General features: G+C 41.9%; 1 protein-coding gene across 3 annotated transcripts in view; it reads right to left on the bottom strand.

The window, feature by feature from the left end:
* LOC119181260 (inactive phospholipase C-like protein 1) overlaps positions 1 to 24115 on the bottom strand; it is a 142886-nt gene that overhangs the window by 34253 nt on the left and 84518 nt on the right. For all 3 annotated transcript variants that reach the window (XM_075874915.1, XM_075874914.1, XM_037432464.2), the window contains 12 exons: positions 22175 to 22238; positions 20235 to 20328; positions 20027 to 20144; positions 19035 to 19120; positions 16872 to 16989; positions 13073 to 13247; positions 10479 to 10559; positions 9721 to 9817; positions 9143 to 9322; positions 3834 to 4012; positions 2093 to 2231; positions 685 to 831 (listed from right to left, as the gene is read on the bottom strand). In XM_075874915.1, coding sequence (XP_075731030.1) covers positions 685 to 831; positions 2093 to 2231; positions 3834 to 4012; positions 9143 to 9322; positions 9721 to 9817; positions 10479 to 10559; positions 13073 to 13247; positions 16872 to 16989; positions 19035 to 19120; positions 20027 to 20144; positions 20235 to 20328; positions 22175 to 22238 — 1478 coding nt within the window. The remainder of the gene's footprint in view (positions 1 to 684; positions 832 to 2092; positions 2232 to 3833; positions 4013 to 9142; positions 9323 to 9720; positions 9818 to 10478; positions 10560 to 13072; positions 13248 to 16871; positions 16990 to 19034; positions 19121 to 20026; positions 20145 to 20234; positions 20329 to 22174; positions 22239 to 24115) is intronic.

Here is a 24115-nt window from a genome sequence, read left to right as displayed (position 1 = left end):
CTTCATACTAGCCATGTAGGCCCTACATAAGCGCAGCCTTGCACGAGTAAATGTGCTACATAATGCTAGAGAGGCATTCCGAGCAAGTGTGATTGGTGAACAATCCATTTTAGCACGTGCTCATTCGATAGAGCTCAAGTGTAGGTGGAAAAGCGTCAATCATAAACAAAACGCTGCCCCACAATACAACTTAGAGAAGACGGAAAAGCAGCTGAAAATATGCGATAATTATAGAAAAACTCATTCTTGTAGGCTTGATGCTTCAGGTTGTATGCAAGGAACTATTAGTCAGCCGCCAGCTCGTAATAAGATCCTGTGCTACGTGACACCAACATGCAAAAATAAGAGGGGGGTGTTGTCTCTCACTCGCTGAAATGGCTGTGACTGACGCTCCCATGTTTGAATGCACATATCTACTTTGTAAAGTGGACCGATAGATGAATGCACCCACAGCTCAGTTGGCACAGCCTTGGACACATTTATTGGAAGGTTGCAGGTTAAGTCCCTGCCAGCAGCAAGCTCATCTTCTTGTCCACTTCTCTTTCTTCGCATTTACATTACAATTACTGCTTATAACATCCTCTATACTTTCCTTGCCATCACTGTCCGTTATTTCTCATCAAGAATTCAAAGTAACACAGTATACGTTGCACTATGAAGGCAGCATGCACTGATAAGCTCTACCTGTTTTCAAACTTGACACTGGTATTGAGTGCTGGCCAATGAAGTCGTCACCAATGAATTCGTCATCTAGGACGGCGAAGCGAAGAACGGCGAGCTCTGGAGCAGCCACAGTGAACTCGAAGCACTCATCAAAAATTGGAGAATGACCTGATGGGCAAAACAAGATGGCAAGGAATGCAAACCAAGCTTGACAGTACCAACATCCTCCTACAAAAACATGTAATCAGTTTACTTAAAAACAGAGTGGTGGAGATTACAATCTCAAGGCATGCATCTCATAACTGTGAAATTTGCAATACTATAAACACAAAACTCGGTGCTAAAGCAGTCCTATCTTTGCTTGCAAATATTTGTATTTACACTAGCTGTTACAAATGCGATTTATGGTGTTTATTATTTTTTTTCACCTATAGTGTAACATGAATGCATCCACTACTACTTTATTTTGTGCATGCAGTCTCCTTCATTTTGTTCACCTTCACACTGACCAAAAGTCCCACAAGGGCCCTGCAAGGTACTGTAAACAAATAAATAAATGAATTTAAACTTGTTCGGCCAAGCTGCTCCTGCCAAATTTTATTGTTACTGCCGATGTCTTTCCCTTCTATTTCATGTTCATGCCACTTCATGACCATGCATTTCAATTATTCTCTTTTTATTTTCAGCGCTTTTTTCTTAAGTTTTTGTATGACTTTTTGTAATGTGATACCTATAAGTTCATTTGATATTCGTTATGCATGATTGTCTGCCATTACTGCTGCTTTGCCAACTTGTGAACGGGGTCAGGACCTTGTCAAGCTCTTGAGCTTTTAGTCCTGAACTCCTTCTAATCAAAAGGAAATAAAATGATTGATTGATTGATTGATTGATGTGAATTTGTTTTTCCCACTTCTCTAAAACCATGCAAAGAGTTAAATGTATGTTAAAAATAAATAAACAAATAAATAAATAGCCATAATACACATTAAGTTAGACAAATTTATTGGGAATTTTTACGGTTTCAAAACTGATTTGATTGATTGATTTTGTGGGGTTTAACGTCCCAAAACAACTATTTGATTATGAGAGATGCCGTAGTGGAGGGCTCCGGAAATTTTGACCACCTGGGGTTCTTTAACGTGCACCCAAATCTGAGTACACGGGCCTACATTTCCGCCTCCATCGGAAATGCAGCCGCCACAGCCGGGATTTGATCCCGCGACCTGCGGGTCAGCAGCCCAGTACCTTAGCCACTAGACCACCGTGGCGGGGCGGCCTCAAAACTATAAAAGCAATACTAATGGTATTATGACAAGGTAGTCGAGTGGTACTGCTGATTTAAAAGTAGTTTATCCACTGCTTCACATTCTACACATAACAGTTTGAGAAGTACCGATCTGTGCAAAAATGATGTCATAATTGCACTGACCTTCGTTGGAAACGGTTTTTGTACGTGCTTCGGCGCAGTCCGTGGGAATCCCAAACACCTGCACTGTCACGTAAGGGTCGATGGCTGTGGCTTTGCTTGAGGCACCCCTGGGCAGTGGCAGCTGCTGGCCACTAATGATCTGTCAAAGAAGAGTGGGAAAACTGTGTTCCGAAGATTCTGTGCCACTAACAGTACAGCTGGGTCCACGTCTGTGTACAGCCCGTGAGCAGCCGCCCTTAATCGGCGAGGCGACACTTCGTGGCAGTTGCGGGCCCGGATGGGGTGTACTCGGGAGCATGATGGGCATGCCGATTTGTTTTGCATGAACGACAATGTTGAAAGGTGAGCTCGTTAAACCGAAGATACACACTCCCTTAAAGTGCTTTCGGAATCTTGAATGCAAAAGATGACACATTTCGACTGACAACACACGCCTAAGCGCATGTTAAATAAACCACTTCTGTTTTGTGACACTTATAAAGTTCAACTAAAGAACTCGTCAGACTTGAAAGGAGAGCTATAACATTGACGCTTGCTTTGCTTTTCTTGAGCCATGCCTATATTATGCATACTTTCTTTGACAATGATCCAGAATACATTTGCCTGGTTCATTAATAGCGATGCCCTTCCGTCAAAGTCGTATTAGGGCAAGTTCGTTATGCACTTTCAAATATTTTGCGCCAGACGGGATGAGCGATCCATTCACGCACCTCGACAAAAGTTGAAAATTGCTTGTTGCATCAGTAGCAAAAGATGTACGCCTCGTTCACTTGCAACATTAAAACACATAGCATGTCTCCACTACAAGATACAATGCAATGAACAAAATTAAAAGTTTCCGAATACAGGCAAGAAATATCAAGCTCTCATCCACATCCATGCCATCCCATTGTGACGGATTGGTTTCAGCGCGAACTTGACACAAGGACACAAGAAGGAAGACAACACATGCAACTCTTGTTAACTCTCATCTCGTCATACTTGACTGTTTCAAAGTTTGAAGTAGTTGCTTACAAAGTCAGCTTAAACCTGCCATCAAACAAAAGCCGAATTAGCCTTATTTAAGATACTCTATGCTGATACTTCTCCTCACCTTCAATTTAAATAGCTAATTCGAGCTACCTAATCAAAGAAAACAAGTGCAGGGCTCTTGTCTTTTTTTTTTTTTTTACATCTAGTACACCTAGCGGCACCAAATATTGACACAACATTGGGGCAACATTGAGAAACATCCTTCAATGTTGTGGCACAATGCATACTACCAGGAATATTATATAACATAACCTACAGTAGAGCAAGCAAACAGGCCAAAAATGAGACAAATACTATGCTAGAATAGGCAATGGGGCAGTCAAGTTTTTGTTTAGAATTTTGAACGGTGGCTTCCTTTGGCTCAGGTAGCTACTCTTTAACAAGGCATTGTACAAAATAAATTCTTCCCTTTGTGGCACTATTCATAAAGTGCCATGAAGTTTTTTTTCAAATTATCAACATCTATATTTTTATCTTCTTTTGATTATTCTTGGCGATTCAATTTGTGATCATCAACATCTATAAACATCTTGCCCTGCTCCGAGGTTGCGGCTTGCACCATGCCGACAAGTAAACATGACATATTTATACAAGCCATCCCAAATGTTCAATAAATACCTTTTGAATTGTTCTTTCAGCTACTTTACTCTACTATACTGAACACTAGTTACTACAGCACCTAACACCATTCAAAGAATCTAGCACACACCTTGACTCGCAGGTAAAGCGGTTCATTGTCAGAGAATGTTTCGCGTCGGTAGGCATTGAACACGGACCATGGCTGGCGCAGGCAGGGAGGCTTGAGAACATAGCCAGAGCCACCATTCTGTTGAAACCATCCACGGTGCAGGTCCATCGAGACGCCGGATGTCTGGACATTCATGGCCGCTGCACGGAAGAAAACTGATTTGTCGAAGTTGCTTGCACGCACTCTTTCTAGTTTATTTCAAGGACACATGTGAAGCAACAAGTGTTCTTACATCGCTGCTAATCCAGCAGCTTCAGTTTTTGGACTTGCAGAAGCAGAGTGCAGCCCGAACATTTAGTCCAACGCACCAGTATGACGTTTAACTTGCATGCTGGAGCCTACGTTTCCACAAGCAGACTTGTGTACTTCAAGGCTGCACAACTGCTTTCTTTAGCACTGTATATATATGCTTCGTACCCAAACAAAGGATTGATTACACACATACATATACACACACACATACATACATATGTGCATGCATGCATACACATACTGAGGAAAGCAGTTGCAGCCTTGAATAATAAGTATGCTTGTTAAAATATTGGCTCATGTGACATCCCATCTTCAGTAATTTTTCATGTTTTCAAAGCTTGCATCTTCCCTTGAACTTCTGCCCCATTAAACCCACATGGTAAGCAGACCCAACATAGAACTTCATGTCAGTAGCTTAATGCATTGCTGCCCCATAATCTTTGTTCTATTGCAGCGAAGAGTAAAGCTATAGAGGGGCGTATTCTCAAGCTGTACTATGATCCACTCAGTGATGCACTGCTAGGTCACCAGATGGCTCCTTCTTCGTTGCTGGGGGTAATTGTAGGAATAATAATAATAATAATATCCAGAATTTTACATCCAAAAACTAAGATATTATTTTGAAAGAGGCCATAGTAAAGGGCTCCGGAAATTTTGACCATGTGGTGTTCTTTAGCGTACACTGACATGCTGGGGGCAATTGTAGCAAGGAGTAATGCTATAGTTGGGCATCATTCCACGCCTTCTCTGGAGGCTCTGTCCTCACCACACATTGCTCGTGTACGCCGCTTGTGCTCGGAGCCCATGACAAGAGCCAGTGGGTTAACCTTTATGCCAGCATTCAGTAACCGCCTTTACACTACCTAATTCTACAAGTAGGCCATCACTGGCACTCCAAGTAACATACAGAAGGCTTCCAAACTTTCGGTAAAATTGTCTTCTACATATCTCACGTCAACAGTTCACTTTCTGACCAGAGGGTGCCAAACCACGGTGCCGAGTGTGCTCCTAGATTCTGAGGTGCCCACTACCTGCCCACACTGCTTTTATGATAAACAAATAGCTACCTGTTCTATGCACCATAACTTGTGTTCACATTCACTTCTCATAGTTTCAGTTGTGGTTAGCATGAATTATCTTAAGATTACACCTTCCATCTTCATGTCCACCCCTTATAGCACTATTCCACACTAAGCCTCTGCATTTTATCACAGATGTAACTCCAAGGCAAGAAGGATTTTAATGCCATGGTTTATGCAACATAAATTTAGCATTAACCCTCTCGCGACTATTGACTAGTTCAGTCATCGTGAGATTTTTTTTTCTAACAGTAAGACCAATGACAACTCTACTCTTCATAAACAAAAATTTGTCCCACGTGGAAGCAATTAAGACTACGTATATGCTGTACAGGAGCCTTGCGATAATTCAAACTCTGATAACTCATACTTTTGATTAATTCAAACAAAATTCAATTTTTTGGTTAGCCCTCTATTATTTCAATGTATTTAAAAGCTTCTTAATTCAATCTCCATCATTCGGTTTATTCATACTGTTTGCAGTTCCATACCACAAAAAATCTGCTTCTTACCCACTACTATTTAAAGATTTACGTGCTTAAGTAATCCTGACAGTCTAAAATGAAAAATAAGCGCTCAGGCCTTTAAGGAAAAAGGCTTTGCTAGTAAACAAATGACACACATGCATGGTAAACCATAATGCTTCTTGATTGGTATGGAGAGCTTTGTGCTGAAGGCACATACAGTAGACTTCTGTTAAACAAAACCTGAAAGGACCTGGAATACGAGTTCCATTTAAAAGTAGTTTTGTTTATTGAGAGATGAACAGCAGCACAAACTTGAGTAAGAAACCAATCATATTGGATGCTGTTGTTCCATTTAAGCAGCCATTGCATTTAAGTGGGTTTCATTCAATGGGAGTGTACTGTATCACAAAGAAGCAGTTAGCATTTAACGATTTCTTTAAAAGGTCTGATCAGCAGTAAATGGTTAATAAACTTACGGAGCTTACACCTCTGCTTTCTGTTCATTGCGTGCACTTAGGTTTTACAATCACGAATTAAATCTGATGAAATCAATGCCTAATCATAATGTATGCTGTCACTTCACCCACAGTCATATATCTGAGGACTTCTGATAATTCAAACTTCTTGATAATTCAAACAAAATTAAGACGTCCCTTTGAGTTTGAATAAACGAGAGTCGACTGTGGCTGTGTTTTTCGAAGTAAGATGGCCCCTTTTGTTCGTGTTTTTTCAAGAGCTTATTCCTCCTCTTTTTTCCTATGTCTTGACTTTGAGCGCATTGTCACGCCTGATACTTCACAAGCAGTAATTTTTTGCACATATAAAAAAATGAAAAACTTCATTAAATTAATGACAGTGTATCATAAAAAAAAAAACGCTATGAAGCAAGCGAAAAAATTTTCAGTCACGTTGGCACTAAACAGGCTCCACATTTTTTTTTTAAACCCCCCAAACAAGCTCGCTGATTCGTGCAGCAGACTGCAGCATCACATTCTGCGAATATTACAGTGCTGAACGCTGCACACACCCTCAATTTCGAAAAACAATTCCTGCGTTTCTTTTCAATACCTGTCCAATCCTCCTTGTACGTAGGGTTACCAACTATCCCGGATTTTGCGGGACTGTCTCAGCTTTTCATACAGTGTCCCAAGTTTAGCACAGTCTCTCTAAAAATAGCTATAGACGTTTTTCCGCAGCTAGTTTGTTTAAGCAAAGCTAGATGGCGCCACCACGGCGACACACCGTGACCTTCTCTTTTGCGGCGCGGCTGCGATGTGACGTGTGGCAGCAGTTGCCCTAAAAAGAAAGTCTTTTTATTTTTTCTTGCGAGCGTGGTGGCACAGATGTCTCTATTCCTTTATAAAGAGGTGGAGACATGGAATCTATCCATTTATACCTGCAGCCAACAGCGGGAAGCGGGCTGCGCGGATGCGGGCGAGCGTTGCAAGAAAATATGTCTCGTTAGCAGTTTGCCGAGCCCGGTGCGCTGCCGGGCGATGATGTGAGACTATGCTGATCAATGGCGAGACGTAACAGAAAAGCTTGTGCTGTCGCCTGGTGCAACAAAATGGCAGCATATCCACGGGGTGAATGATGAAGAGTGGGGCGAAGCATCCGTCTGTCCATTCGTTCTAGCCTCTTTCCATCCATGCGTCCATCTGTGTGACCGTCCGTGCGTCCATCCGCCCGCCTGTGCGTGCGTCTGTTTGTGCGTCCACACGTCGATCCGTGTGTCTGTATCTGCGTTCGTCTATGCATCCGCCCCTGCGTCCGTCCATGCGTCCATCCGTCCATGCAGCCATCCGTGCGTCCGTCTATCTGTGTGTCCGTTCGTCTATCTAGTCAACATTCCAAGTACTACCATTTCGCATCTTTTCATCATGTATTCCACATATAGAAGCACCGCCATTCAGCGGACATTCCAAGGACTAAATGAGAGGTGGCACACGCACACTTTCTTATGGCTTGCGCTTCGTGTCTACATCCCACCTTTAACCACCTCGAGTTCATGGCATATACTAGTTCACTGTGTTCATGGCACTGCGGCCCAATGCTCGCTAAACTTTTCTAAAACCAAGGAGGTTACGCCCAGCGAGTATAACGTAGCAACCCTTTCTTATCAGATAGTGCTCAATGTACATGCCAATGGCTGCTAATTGGGAATGAGAGAGAGGAGAATTCAGCTTTTAGTTAACGCACATGCTGCGAATTTTTTATTGTTCAACAACGCACAGGAGAAATCTCCCACCGGCACCACCTTGCAGGTCAAAGCGTAAGACATGTTACGCACTACTACAAGGGATGAACGGGTGCCGCTTTAAGGAGCTTCGCCCCTAAAAATGTGACCGAGACATATAGACATAAATCGCTGTGCCCACTTTGGTGGCCTTCCCGGGAGCGGGAGGGCGAATCGGCTGGCCGTTGGCGATGCTGAATGGGAAGGCCATTAGGTCACGTGTTCAAACGTGGTAGCACCCATTCGCCACAGCAGGAAACTGTCTATATACGTCCCAGAATTGTTTCAGACCACCCAGTTAAATTCTTGTAGTCCACAGGGTGCTAAACAAAGCAAAGTTCACACAAATCGCACGCATAAAGCAATGTTGCGGCTATGGTGACTACAGGAGGCTGCGATGAGCTTTAGCCACTGTAGCTGAACTTCCACGTGAAGAGCGACTTCTACAAGTACATTCTCCAACAAGACCAATTACTACGAGGTGCACAATGTTAGCTGAGGTACCACTTCAAGAGCACTCAACAATAACAGAACGTTGGATTTGTCTGGTATCTTCCTATGTCAGTGTACCCCCCCCCCCCCCCCATCCCGGCTTCTTACATTGTAGAGTTGGTAAACCTACTCGTACATGCCGTGACCATATAGCGCCCATGGGCAACTTGACGTACCAATGAGCTTGTCGATTGGTCCTTTGCACTATGAAATGGTGCCTTGGTCCTGTGGTGATGCAGTTTTGGCAGCGCAGTCTGCACTTCGATTTTCCTGTGCTGCCCTCTGCCATTCTTTAGGGCCCGAGTCTACCAGTACAAGCCAGAATGCAAGCCTTCAAGATGAAGAGGCATCTCTCTACTATAACACGGGGGAAAGATGCACACCTTCCCAGTGTTTTATACTGTTTGAAATGCACTGCGCTGTATCCCCTGTGCACACATAAGAGAAGTCTTGCTCGGTCGTTGCATACATGCATATGACGTATCACTGGCGTCATGTCATGCTGACGACGAGACAAAGGGTTACGTCTACACCTCTCCACTGAGAGAAAAGGATGTGAAGGACAAGCAAGATACAAAAACCAGCCAAAGCAGGTTGTTCTGTACTCTGTCTCTTCCTCATCGCAGCACTTATTCAAAATGTTAAGGCAGCATGTTCACATTTAACAAGTGTGGAGTTTTTTCTCCAATAGAAGTTTTTGACCGTGAGTTTGTTTACTGGCCCTTTAACTGCTGAAGAACTTACCCATTTGAAAGCCACATGCCCACAGTTCCAGAGGATTGTAGTTGCTCGAGTCAACCCGACTGGCTGTTGGTGATACATGAGCCAGGAAGTGCCGAGTGTGAGCTGCCACTTCATCGGCCAAGGCATGACCCAACTTGAGAGCAGATGTCTCGCTGAATGTACACACCTCATTTTCGGCCTCTGAAAGGTAGCAAGCAACTAACTGAACACTGCGTCTCTTAACAAAAGGCCTATACCTGGCAGGCGATCTGAGTTTATGTGCATAAGGCACAACTGTTTATATGACAGTCATGTATGGTTCACTTTGACACCATTGACAATCTACTGTGTATTTTCTCGTAGAACTTAACAAGACATATACCTTAACATAGCCAGACTTGCTCTTCGAGGCAAATTATAGTCTCAGGGTTACTCTACAGGTAAAAAGACTCTTTAGTTGCGCTGCCATTTTTCGCAGCATTTACGCTGAATTTTACACTCATTCACATGGGATGCAAAATATTAGCACACCATTTTCTATCAGCCTTCGCTCCATGAAGGCAGCATAGGTTTCCAATTAATAAGAAGAGTTCACTTACGAGATTGCTGTGAAGTTACAAAATCAGTGAAGTGGATTCTTGACAGCACCACCAAATCAGATAGGGGATTGATGAGCTTCAACTTCTTGGGGGATTCCTGGCAGTGTGTAAAGCAGGATATGCATCACTCACATTTTGCTCGCGTCACGATCAATGATCCCACAATCTGTACTCAGTCTAACATATAAGGCCAGCATAGCGACAGAATCCTTGGAGCAATGATTGCTGTAAAATCCCAAGCAAACACACCCCCTCCCCCTTGGTGAAATATAATCTGACAAGATTTGGAGGAGAGGTCCTTGCTTGGTTGCAGATCAAAATTCAAGGTGGTGGTGGAATAGCAGCTAAGTACAAAGAATGTGCCCCTGAAATTCTAATAAAATTCTTTATTGAATATGCACTGCAGTGTAGTTTCTATAGCATACACGAGACAAAAACAAGTAACACCAACGAATGCAAGTGCCTGTATTCGTCGATGTTAGCTGTCTTTGTCTCGTGTATCCGCTAGAAACTGCAATAAAATACCAACATTCCCAAACCCATGGAATCTCATGAATACCCACTCAATAAATGTTTTGATTTGCCATCTAGGTGCGAATAAAAATAGTGAAAACGGTGGGAGGTAACAGGGGGGTGAGGGTTTGCTCAGTCACGTTGAACATTTAAAACCTCGTGAAAAGGGAGGGGGGGCAGTTGCTCGGGATTTTATAGTAAACTAGTACAGGTGATGCTGACACACTACTGTTCATGATACTCACTGAGCTATTGCTGTTTTTGTCAACGAAGTCATCCTCTTCAGATACTTCTGCCTCCTCGGAATCTTTGGGAAGCTTCTTACTCTGAAAGTTTAGAAACATTAGCCAACAGCATGAACATAATGTTGCCTGTAAAGCTCACTTTGAAATGTTTGAGCATAATCACAGCATTTCAATTTGCTGGTAACTTCTACATGAGGCAGTGACATGGGCAGTTACATCTGTAAGTATGTCCTCTGTGCACTGCTTGTGCCTCTATACCAACTGTAGAGTACAGAGCCATATATCGATACATCAAAGTGTGAAGACCAGTCAGTAGTTGTGCAAATGTTTTCTGCTGTATAGGAAAGTGAGCATGACTTTTCCAATAAGCAGGAATTTCTGAAATACAATATAAAAAGTAAATTGTCACTGACAACCAAGAATGAGAATTTAACTTTTGACCACCAAGAGCAGCAAGATAAAAGCACTAAGCAGGTAGATAAACAGATGGAAACATTCACTACTCAGAGTGCACCACGTAGTCTGCTTTGATGTTATCAAGCCAAATACGTGCGCAGCAAACACCTGACTAATACAAACGAAGTTTTTGTTGTCCCAATGTTGAGGGCTTCCAGACCACCTTTTCAAACAACACATCAACACTCAGTGCAACAGTGGGTATGCTCCTCTTTTGGCCCCATGGATGCTTTGAAGCGGCATACACTCATACCTCATTATAACAAAGTTGCATCTTACATGAAAATAAGTTTGCTATATCCAGAAATTTGTTATAAAGGTTTATTCCTAACCCTGTATTTATTGCAAGACTATTTTTCATTTACTTTGTTATAAGCCATATTTCGTTATAAGCCATATAAGAGAGGCATGCTCCTGGCAGCAATTCTTGTCTTTTATTCGAGATGTCTGTTATAAGCAACGAACCTCGTATGCATTTTCCTATGCACCGTATTTTACTGTAGCCATACTGGTGTATCCATACCCCTTCATTTCTCATATCAGTGTCTCTTACAAAGAGGTTCGACTGTATATCCAGGTTCGTCATACCTCAGGTTGAGTGCAAATGCTGGCCTCTACGAAATACCTATTCATAGAAACCCACCGAAGATATAGGAACAAACTCGCTGGGGTCTTGTGACCCAAGTTAAGCATGTCTTTTTCATCGTTTCAACTGAAACTGCAAAATGCACTTGTATCATTGTTCAAGTGGCAACGCGAAAAAAAATCACAGCATATCCACGGAGTGAATGATGATGAGTGGGGCGAAGCATCCGTCAGCCCGTCCGTGCTTCCGTCCATCCGCACGACCATCTGTGCGTCCATCCATGCATCCGTCCGTCTGTTCGTGGGCCCCTCTGTTCGTATGTCCCCACGTCCGTCCATCTGCTTGTCTGTGTCTGTCCATCCGTCCGTCCGTGCTTCCATCTTGTGAACACTCCAAGTACCGTCATCTCGCATCCCCTGTGGATCATACCCGCTCCGTTGGTCTGCTAGTCCCTCTGTCTGTCTGTCTGTCTGTCCAGCGTCTGTCCATGTGTCCTTCTAGCGAACACTCCAAGTACCCCCACCACTCATCTCCCATCCCCTGTGGCACATACCCACTCTAGAGTGGGTATGTGCCATCGGTGGCTATGTACGACAGCAGAGGATGGACAAACCCCCGCCTTAAGGAGCTTCGCCCCTAAAAAAAACCTGTTATAATTTCATTTCATTAGAGAAACTACATCAGTTTCGTACTAGCGCAACATACAACGGCTCCTTTTGTAATTGGAATTGACATTCTCCCTTCCCCTCATTCCTCCCATCCCCGTAAAGAAAACAATGGGGCCCCTGCACCAATGTTGCCAGATGCTACCCAGCTAACAAGCAAATAATCACCGCAAAACACGACCAAAACGAGCAGTGCAACTGCCTTGAGAAAGCTGAATGTAGTGGAAATTTAATAATTTTTCCCCCATCCTGAAAACATTTTTAATTATTAGAAAAATGTCACACTAATGCGAAGGAAAGTTGTACAAATAACTTTCATTATTTTGTGCTGCAAACATGAGTGCAACATTGAACGAAAGCACTTATCTACTTGTTAACATTATCTCCAGTGAAGCCTCCCCAATTGGTAGAACGCACATTGCCAGAGCATGACTAACATTACTTGTTGATTCCCCCAAGGTAAACTTGACTTCAACACTTAACTACTCCAGGTCATCGACAAACGCGCTATCGGTTAACGTGATGATCTCTAAAATAGCTATATTTGCAAAAAATGCAAATGAGCCCAAAAAATGTGATAAGTGACTGGAAAATTCTACAAGCAACTCAGCAAAAAAAAAAAAAAAAGACAGATGCCTCAATCTTGTGCCTCTCCATTTTTTTTGTTGCCGTCTTTTCCCCTTTCTTTCATTTTTTTTTTTTGCACACACCATTTACCTTGCAGCTCAAATGCACTTATTAAAAGTGAAACTGGCAACTTAAAAGTGAAACTGGCAACTCTGTAATGCACACACTTATCCCTACAAAATGACAACGGGAGTAAATACAGGAAGTCATTTACATCCGATGAAGGACCTTCAAGAGCACACCCAAAGATCTATATATACCTTTATAATGATCTTCCTTTTTAAGGATTGAGGTGACAACTTGGTGGTGAACTCCTCTCCATCTCTGCCAGGGATGTACAGCAGGTTGCCCAGCTTCTCGATGAGCAAGGCAACGAGTTCTTCTTGAGCTTCCGGTGAGGAGCAGTGGTTCTCAAGATGAAGAATTAGCGGGTAGCTGTAAAGGCATGGCCACGGGTTCAATGAAGAACAAAGCACTGACCCCACATAGGAAGAACACAAGGTGAGTACGAATTTTTATAAAATCATGAATTTAAAAAAACCGAGGAATACAAATGTATATGTACCAGCTTGTGAATAGTATCAGCTTGTGAATGTATTAAAACTTAAAAGAATCTTGCTGGAATGACAAATGGTACGATGCCTTTCTTTTTTTTTTCCCCCGGGTGCATATATTGTGCAAGATAACTTAAAAAAAATGGATGGCAGCCAACATACTCATAGTAGAAAACAGCCCGAAATAGACATGGACAAGAATGCACACAGGACCAGAGCCGATTGCCAACTGCTTGGTGTACTTAATGGGTTCCACACACACATAAACTGAAACAAAAAAAACTCGGGAAGGGATAAATATCAAATCTTCTAGCGGTGCTTGCATCCAGCGGCACATTATTGATTTATATGAAGGGTTCAATGTCACAAAACCACCATAAGGTTATGAGAGGCGCTGTAGTGGAGAGCTCCGGAAATTTCGACCCTCTGGGGTTCTTTAGCGTGTACCTCAAATTGAGCACACGGGCCTACAGCATTTTCGCCTCCCTCAAAAATGCAGCCGCCGCAGCCGGGATTCAATACCGCAACCTGGGGGTCAGCAGCCGAGTACCTTAGCAACTAGATCACCGCGGTGGAGCCAGCAGCACATTATTGTTTAGTCATAATGGATTAGTAGTTTCAAAGACAGCTACACTCTTTGCCTGTAAGATTATCATGAAAGCCTAAAAACTTCCCGTGCAGTCTGTTCTTTGCATGTGTGCATCAGCAGTGTCTCCCAAAAACGTAGCAGGTAGCCACACTTAGCATATTGAATGGCTGAATCACTGCCAGTTTTTGCCTTGAGGTTGTTGGCGTGTTCGCGCACACTGTCGTTAGGGCAAAAGCTTGTCTGCCTGAGATAGTTGCTCTCATAAGTTCTTGGAATCTCGTATACAGATGAAACATGTGTTAGTGCACCCTCGGTTAATCTAACTAATGTCTTATGAATGAACAACAACGTGCCACTGAATTCAGGCACCGCCAGAATGTTATATATGTTTTCCTCCCAGAGCTTTCTATTTCGGTGTGTGTGTGCACCCTTTTGAATACACAAACATGTTGGCAGTCAGCACTGGTCCTACGCGCATTCTTGTCTGTGTCTACTTCCCACTGTTTTAAACTATCAATGCTTCAATAGAGCAAAGTCCTCAATTCAGTTTCTAAGAGCAAAGCATGAAAATGGGCTAGTTCTTGCAGACCATACAGTAAGCTTGAAGCTTCAAGGAAAAAAAGACATGTCGTCTGTCCTGTTGTCAGGACTTTTTCCTTGTGTTTTGAATGTACTAGCTCCAACAGTAGATAAGTGACACTGCTTCAAAAACCCAATTAAAACCAGAAGACAATGAAACCTAGGAAGGTATAGAAGTTGTTACTTGAACTGTTCCAAGAGTATTGCAGTAATTGTAATGTTGACAAGAAGAAAGACACCCTGTTTGCATACCATAAATACTCGATACAGTGGACAAAGGATGACTGTTGCCAAGGCTGAAATGGTAAGAGCATCATGCTCGTAATCCGAAAGTTGCAGGTTCGAGCTCTGCTGGCAACGGGTTGAATTCTCATCCTTTTATTTTCTTTCCATCCATATCACAATTACTACGATACACTAAGAAGTGCAGCCAATGTTTCCTATACCTTCCTTGGCTTCATTATGTGATGGTTTTCATTAACGTGGCGTGATAATGATGCGCCGAATTCCTTTCTTGTGAGATACTCCGCATGGACAGCTCGTTACATCACTGTAATTTTCCAGAAATCCCTAGAAAGTGGTGAAGTACCGTCTTCATGGAAAACAGAAATAGTTTTGCCTTTGTATAAATCTGGTGATAAACAACTCTTATCTAATTACAGGCCAATATCTCTTACACCACAGTCATGCAAGATGTTGGAACACATTATTCACAAGCATATCACTGAATTTTTCGACTCCAATGAAATTCTAACAACTGCTCAGCACGATTTTCGTCGTGGCTGCAGCACAGTTACACAATTAGTCAATTTTGTTCATGACGTCGCCTTTAACCTAGACATAGAAAATCAAATAGATGCCATTTTTATTGACTTCTCTAAAGCTTTCAACCCTGTTCTTCATTCTAAGTTACTTGTGAAATTAGATACCATACTCAATAATTACAGTCTTGTTCCTTGGATCTCCAGTTTTTCATTATCGCTCACAGTTTGTTTCCTTCAACTCAGTGGATTCATCCCTTGTTGACGTCATGTCAGGTGTTGCTCAGGGATCTGTACTAGGCCTACTATTATTCCTCATATATATTAATGATTTACCTCACTGCACCTCATCTAAATTAAGACTTTATGCTGATGATTGCATATTATACGAACCCATTAATTCTGCAGAAGATCATCACCGTCTTTCACAATCGCTCATTTATTTCAGCTCTTGGTGTGAAACATGGCAGATGAACGTCAATTTTATTAAAACAGTCATGTCATTTACCAATGCACAGAATCCTTTTTCGTTTGATTATAACTAGGATAGTATACAACTTAAAAGAGTCTCACAATATAAATATTTGGGTGTGATTCTGACAAAAAATCTTTCCTGGAACAACCATATTGAATATATCGGTGCGAAAGCTCTAAAAAAGATAGGTTATTTCGGCCATGCTTTGGCTAAATCCCCCCGTGATACCAAATTACTTCTGTATAAAACGTTGATTAGCCCTATTCTAAAATACGCATCTGTCGTTTAGTGCCCTCACAAATAAGGTGACCTAAAAATCCTTGATAGCGTTCAACGTAAGGGCATCCACTTCATATGCCGTAACTACAGCCACAAATTCTCACCAACACAGGCTCTGCAATCACTGAACATTGTACCATTACATTCTCGTTATTGCATCGAATCTTTAAAACTATTATATACAGTCATCAACTCCTCTCCTGGCATCTTTGGTGGTAACTACATCGCATTTATGGAAGAATCGTGCACCCGCAGCTCCCACATCTTGAACATAAAGCCTTTATTTGCTCGTACTAACACATTCAAATTTGGTTTTTTCTCACGTAATATGGACCTCTGGAATTCCCTACCGGGCAGTATTTGTTCACTATCATTACAAAATTTCATTGATGCCGCTATTGCCCATTTAGAAAATAGGTAAAGATTGTGTTTGCAATACCATAGTGATGTTTTCTTATGTATTGCTGTAATGCATTTCAGTTTTATTGTTTTATTGTTGTTGCTCTGTTTGTATTAGTTTTGTATAACTCATCCACTCCTGCTATAGCCCTGCATTAGGGCTGCAGTATATTCAAATAAATAAAATAAAAACGTGCCCTCAAAGCAAGCTTCCTCACTTTTTCATCCATTCGCCAGGGGTATTTGGTATTGACTGAATGCTTTCATATTACTAGCGAATACATATGAGCACACCAGAGAGAAGTATACGACAACCACTACTGAAAGAGACAGGACAGCCGCTCCTGTCTCTTTCTCTGATGTCCTTGTGCGCGTTCGCTAGTAATACAAAAGCTTCCGTGACTTTTTTGAATGAATACCCACTCGGAAGCCTGAAAAGCATGCTCTCGGATGGTGTCCAGCACTGCACTTAGAGGGACTCTTCCTGTCAACGTGTTGCCATGGAACACCACAGGTCCTTCAGAGCTACCCCAGCAGTCCACTGCAAAACGCGTAGCAGAAGGCACTCGCTCATTGTGATGCACAAGAATCAAACAAACTGACAAGGTTAACATTTAGTCGGGCAACATTCCACCCAACTGAACTGAGGACTGAAATCACTGTGCCCACCTCTGTCCCTTTGTTTTTATTCTCTTCAGGCACAAGTCATGATGCACTGCTGTCAGTAAATGCATCAAATTCACGTGGTGTGATTTCAAGGCAGTCAGTAGTACATTCCAAGAAAAAAAAACTGTGGAATGTTCTGTTTTGGTTTAATTTTACTAATTATTGTTAATTACCAAGTAACTAAATATCTAACTATTATGCAATCAATTCACTTGAATCACTGAATTAAAAGAATCAAACATGACACCCTAAATGCATGCACAGTTTGTTTTTAGGTTGCATTCATTTCTAGCAAACAAAAATTAAATACTATTGACATTGGTCCTATAACGCAGCACGTTGAACAATCGTCGTACATGTGATCCTCCACAGCCATACCCAGCACAATGAAGTTGAGTGACCACTAGTTGTCCACTTAGGAAGAATGTGCACACTGTGTCTCGAGCAAGTTAAAGAGACATGCGGTGCGTAATGCGCCAGCGTAATTTATGCACACAATTATACACCCGGCCACTGAAGTGGTTACAAACATGCATGTGCAGTCTCCTCATAAAGTCAGCCAGTGCCCCTCAGTTTTGTAAAAGCTATAGCATAATCAGGCCTTGTGCACATTGCCTTCTGAACTTACCTACTTGTGTTCTCAATGCATGCATCAACTGTGCCATAAAAAAACGAACGACTGTGTGTGTAACATAAGTCATTTCACAGAAGTATTATTGAATGCCTCTTGCAAGCACAGTTGTCAAGTGCTCACTATGCCATCACCATTCTTTTTACAAGTCAGCAAAGTGCCTACAACAGGCCCATAGGGGAACAAGCAAACCAGAGCAGCTATTCAGTTTGTTGATAGCTCTGCTGCTGATGATAATTAAATATGTTTGAGCATTTCGTAATGGGTGGGCCTTCAGATCACCCACTCCTAGCTCATTTCACATTTTTCGATGCCTGACGCAATTCTATGCTTGTGCAATGCAACATATGATGCATTAAGGAGACTCTTTCCCCTACATGACATCCACATAGTGCTTTTTTCAAAACAGCTTCAACAAATCTTGTGGCTCGGCAGTGGAACACCTGCTTGCTATGCAGACGGCCTGTGTTCAATCTTCACTCGAACCTGGAAACTTTTATTATTTACTTTATTTGCATCTTCCTCTATTTCTCAGTCATGGACAGGATTATTTTTCACTCACAACCAAGGATGCCAACGCTGACACTGACGGCGGAATTTTCATAAAATGAGCTCTTTAACACTATCGCATTAAAACGCGCAGCTACAGTGCATACAATGCAATGTTAATTAAAAAGACACACAAGAATATTATAAGAGAAAGAAAGCAGTATTCTAATATGTACATTAGCAAGTGCAAGTTCCCTCAATTCTAATAAAGGTCAAAGGGAAGAAATAAATTTTGGTAGCTTGCTTGGTGAAAAACAAGTTTATGAAGGTACATTACTCATGGATTGACACAGGATAATTTAGGGCTAAGTAACACACATACTTTCCTTTCCACCATCTTTAGTTTAGGTCATATGATCCTAACTTCATCTTGAAGGTGTATACCAGAACCAAAATTATCTTTGGGGACCTCATTCATCACGATAAGACCTGGTTATCTCAAATAATTATGCACACCAGTCATTATACTAAAAACCTTGGTTTCACGTTCTGATCTGTGAGTACAGCACATTGGAGCAACATTATGTGATGGGTGACACAAGAAGCGAACTTAGTAAAGGAAGCTATAAATCAAAATGATTCAAGTAGGCCATCTGAAGCCATAAAGAAATTCAATTAGGGTATTTTCAAGAAAAAATTTTGCTAATAAGCAGCAAACTCAATTAGGATGGAAGTGAAACCAATACAAAACTGGGATGCTCTAAAGTGCCGCTACAGAAGAATATGTACTGGCTACACACCTTTGACTACTCGACATCCCTGGCTGAGGGCCTGAGTGTAGCCATCTATGCTTGAAGGTCCTTTTAGTTGATCTTCCATAAGGTACCTGCAGGAAAAAGTGAATACTATGATGGCAGCTGACAAGAGAGCTCACTTTCATTGTCATCACAAGCAGACCGGGGTAATTATATACTGTGTCATTTAACCGTATGGTGAAGTAGCGCAAATTCACGGGGACGAAGAGGACAAGAAAACACGACACTCGCTACACTCGCAACTAATTTTTATTTCAGAAGCAGCACTTCATATATAACCCATAACTAACCCATATATACTGTGTGTCATTCTAGCCCAATAGAGCAGGGCGTGAGTGCAGCGCAGGATGCCACGGTGGCCATGGTAGAAACCTCAAACACTGCGCAGGGGGCCGCGGTGGCCATGGTGCAATGCTCCAATGAGCCAATGATCATGTCCTTGTGCATGTGATGCAATAAAATTGGGTTTAATGCATCGTTTGTCAAGAATAATAGTAATAAAGAAATGTTGGGTTTTACATCCCAAAACAACCGCATGATTATGATAGCCATCGTAGTGATGGGCTCTTAAAATTTTGACCAACTGACATCATACAGTCCATGGGCCTGTGGCGTTTGGCCTGTATTGAAATGTGACTGCCACAGACGGGACTGAACCCGCGACCTTCGAGTCGGCAGCCAAGCACCATAACCACTGCGCCAGCACGACAGACCATTTGTCAAGAGGAGAGAGAACAATTTCTAGCCAACTTTGAAACTAAACTGCTAATTCCTTGCTCTGTGCTGCACTATAACATTAGGCTGACATGTTCAGAGAAGCCTTGACTACTGAGCAGCAGCATCTTCTGCCCATGTTCAAAGAAGTGTTGCAGGGCTCTTTCAAGACCAACTTCTATGACCACATCAATCACTTAACTTCTGTTGTACAGCCTGGCAAATACAAAATGAACTACAGAAAAAGTGGAAAGTTTGCTCACGTGTTGTGTGATGATGATATGAAGTAGTGGCAGAGGGGCTGGCTCATATCCTGAAATACCTTCTTGTGTGCCTGGTCCATTAGGCTGCACTCATCTGACAGCAGAAAGAGCGTAAACCCTGCCCAGCAAAGGTACGAGCTGAATCGTTAAGAGTCTAATAACTTCTTACCAGAATATGGTCACAACATTCTCAAAAAAGAAAACTCACCATCCAAGAGCATCTGCTTGTTTTTCTTGGCTTCTTCTGAAGGCTCGTATCGTTGTATTAGCCTCAGGCAATCATCAACAGTGACGTTCTCAAACTGCTCGAAGAAGAGAAAAACAACCGACTTTACATATGTCCTGCATAGACTGAAAAATTTAACCACAGGGCTTACTTTCCCAATACAACTGAGCAGCGATCACAGGCACTGTTGCAGAGAACTACAAACAGTTCTGAAAATCCATGACTTATCATCTTTAACATAGGTGCATTGTAGGCTTGTGCAAATACTCAAAAAATTTGAATATTCTAACCAATAGTACTATTACAGTAATTGAATACACTTTGAAAAAGATTCGAAATGAACGAATAACCGTATATAAACTGCATGTAGTCCCCTGTGAAGGTTCTTTCACAGCAGTTGATAGGTACTACACTGTCAATTTATGTGTTCAGGAAAATTTGTACTGCCACGAAGCCCTACTTCAAGGTTAAAAGACCATATCGCCCTCACATAAATCCATTATTTTTTAAGTTTGAAAGCTTGTTATACCAGCTTACATGCTCAAAGTATAGTAAATTTTAAATATTTGACGAATTATCACTTGTATTCTACATAAAGCGAAATCGAGCTGCTATTGAAAATTGCTTCCACTTCCCTTTGAACCAGAAAGAATGACATTTGCAAATGCTTCGTTTCAATTTAAAAAATAATACTGTGCAGGCTATTTTGGTCATAAAAAATATGCCCATTTTCCTTTGTAATATGTGATATATACTATTCAAATTCAATGCAAAACTATTAGACAAAATCAATATTCACTTCGAATCAACTTCGAACCTAAAATTTACTATTTGTACAAATCTGGTGCATAGACATTTTGGTATTTTGCCCCTTTCCAAATGTGACTGTCAGAGGTAGCTTGCAGCCACTAAGCCAGTGGTGTGCCCCCTCTTGGCTATGCTACTACACCAAGCCATGGTGGCATCTTCTTGCGTAGACGGTCTCAAGTTGCATTAGGCGCAAAGCTCCTCGTAGTCTAACTTGTCCTGCGTCAGGCATAACCGGCAGTATCTCCCGAACAGTATATTAGACGGCGATGGTTCAATAAAAGTGTGTGCAATAGAAGTGTGTCTGCCTGCGCTTTCGTCCGTCCATCCATGCTTCCATCGTGTGCCCATCCACCTGTGTGTCCATCCGTCCATCCGGGCTTCCGGATGGAAGCATAGAGGGATAAACGGACGCATGTATGGAGGGACGGATGGACCGATGCTTCGCCCCACTCATCATCATTCACTCCGTGAACTAGTGAGATTTTTTTTCTGATCTATAAAACAGGCTAAGGACATACCCAACACCAAGCAACGAAGCGAAGCAAACAATAACCTGTCAGGCACCTTTTGAGTAATGCCCAAATTACAATCAACAACACCCAAGGTCTATCATTGTCAACAAATGAAGCACAAACAGATATTGCGAACAAATTTCAGTTCCCACAAGTAAGAATCAGCGTCGGCTTTCTTTTAATCTTTTATGCGAGAATCATCATTTGCATCCCTGAAAAAAGCCATGCCAACCTTTTATTTCATTATATTAAAATGTTCCTTCTATAATAACCTGTATTTGTAGTGATTGTTCAAAAGGCATCCAACTGAAGAGCATCATTGCAACATCTGCTTGAAGGTTTTCGCATTTTTATACCCTACCCAACTCAGTGGATGCCTGCAAGGAGACTTCGTGATGCAGATAAGCATATCACTGACAGGCTAAAAGGGGACTTCTTGTAAGCAAAGTAGCTTTGAGAACACCTCCTAAGATTCAGTTCTATCAAAGCTACTGTGTTATGAGAACAAATGTGTGCATGTGTGTTTTCAGGTGTATTCCAAAGAACTGGACCTTGATCAATTAGCTCAGATTTGAAGCTTGACAATATTTCAGCACTCACCTCCTGCTCCCCTTCAAGAAAAAACTGGAGGTCTTCGACAGTAAGGTAGTCCTTGCCAGAGTATCTGTCAATGAAAACCGAACCAATCTAAAGAGTTTCGCAGACACAACAAAGAAGATAAAATGACTGGCATTGTGTAAATGGTGAATGGAAAGCTACTGTTTTTTTTTTTCATGGAAAGAAGAAGCTGGGAAGGTAAGTATCACACATAACAAATGTCCGCTCAACAAACTGGGAAAGCAGAAACAGACAACGAACAGGGAAGAACCATGCAAAACGAGCACTCACTAGCAACTTGTTTTACTACATGTTTAAGAAACGTGCACATTTTTCATATACTGTAAATATGTTCTTCTAAAGTGCAATAAAACTGGTTGATAAAAAGCACTCATGTTCTGTGTTTCTTCCTTTAGCAGTTGTCTGTTCCCGCACTTCCAGTTTCTTGAAAGACTATTAATTACCTACTAGCCCACCTGTCGATTCTTTTAGAAAAACGAATAACCTGTGGCTATTTGAAGAACATTAGAAAATCCGAATTAAAAGAAGTGAGAGGTGAGAGCCAGATTATGAGACAAGACTAGAAAATGTGGCAGTATTAACCTTCTTAACGTGAGTGCCGCCATAATGCCTTGCGGGAGGCGCCGTCCCAAGTCTAGCAACCCACTGGCACGTGTGAAGCTCCCCATTTCTATGGAAGGTATTTATAAGGTTGCAGTTGCAGCCAGTTTTTTTTTTTTTTTTCGTTCCGACAGGCCGAATTTCGTCTCAAATGATGCAGCATAGGTAGAAAACGAGTCTTAGGCATCCTGAAGGGTTTTGAATTTGATCCATTCAGAGTCAAATATGATAATATGCAATGGTGCAAACGTGTCGCAAGTATTCGGTGTCATATATTTTCGGCAGAAAATATATCTGTTAGAAAAACGCAAGAATATTTTGACTAGTTCTGGCATGGCAAGCAGGTGCTGGCACCCTTTGAAGATACAATGAATCTTTTCCTGGACTGTAATACTTAAGTTTGTTTTTTCAATCACTGTTTGTTTATGCCGTCGCAGCGACTACCACCCTGTACATGTGATTGTGCGTAAACGTGCACAGCTGTTTACAGTTAGATGCTGGTAAACAAAAAGCGAGGCTGATGTTTACATGCCAGCGTGCTTCTTTTTTTTTTTGAGTGTCGTGACATTTGATTACACTGCAGTGGCGATAAAGTGAAGATAGTGAGAGTTTCATCTGCCGATGATGCATCAAGCATGCCCGGGCTTGAACTTAGGATTAGCGTAAGAGCCATCTTCTGTTTATTGTTTTCAAAATAATTTTGTGTGCCAGTCGGACTGCTTTAATGAAATCTCGGCAGTTGTTCGCTAAGCAGCCAAACTGACAGTTATATAAGTAATAAACAAGCGCAACAACGTGGTTCTTGTATTCCTTTTAGAAAAGGATTAACTATATGCTGTATATAATTGCGTGACTTGTCAGACACGGTTTTTGGCTTCGTGTGTGGAACAACTACTTGAGATAGTTATTCTACAGACGAAGTAACAGAACACCCTTTTTTTTTTGCTATTCGGCTTTCATATCCCGCATCGTGCACGATACATCCCGCTGTCTTACGTAAATGGCACACTTACGACAAATATCTCGCCATGCCATTTTCACGCGATATTCACTGAATGTTTAAGCTTCGCAAGGCTGGTGCACAGCACAAATTAATTGTGTCACGTTGTTTAAGCTGCTGCGTGGTGAAAGGTTTCTCGTCCGTGTTAATCCAGCTACATCTACATTAACTGCAATGATTGAATTGAACTTGAATTGAATTGAAGTTCATTTATTTCTGATACAGAAAGAGGAGTAAGAGCTAAAGGCCGTATTGCCTGACAGAGGCTCCTATTCCCATGCGCATTCGGCATGCATGTACATATTTGCATGCGAGGCAAGTAT

Source organism: Rhipicephalus microplus, chromosome 10 (genome assembly GCF_043290135.1).
Source record: "Rhipicephalus microplus isolate Deutch F79 chromosome 10, USDA_Rmic, whole genome shotgun sequence".
In the NCBI taxonomy this organism is placed as follows: Eukaryota; Metazoa; Arthropoda; class Arachnida; order Ixodida; family Ixodidae; genus Rhipicephalus; species Rhipicephalus microplus.
Note: the sequence above shows the minus strand (reverse complement) of the source record. Positions and strands in the feature narration are given on the sequence as shown.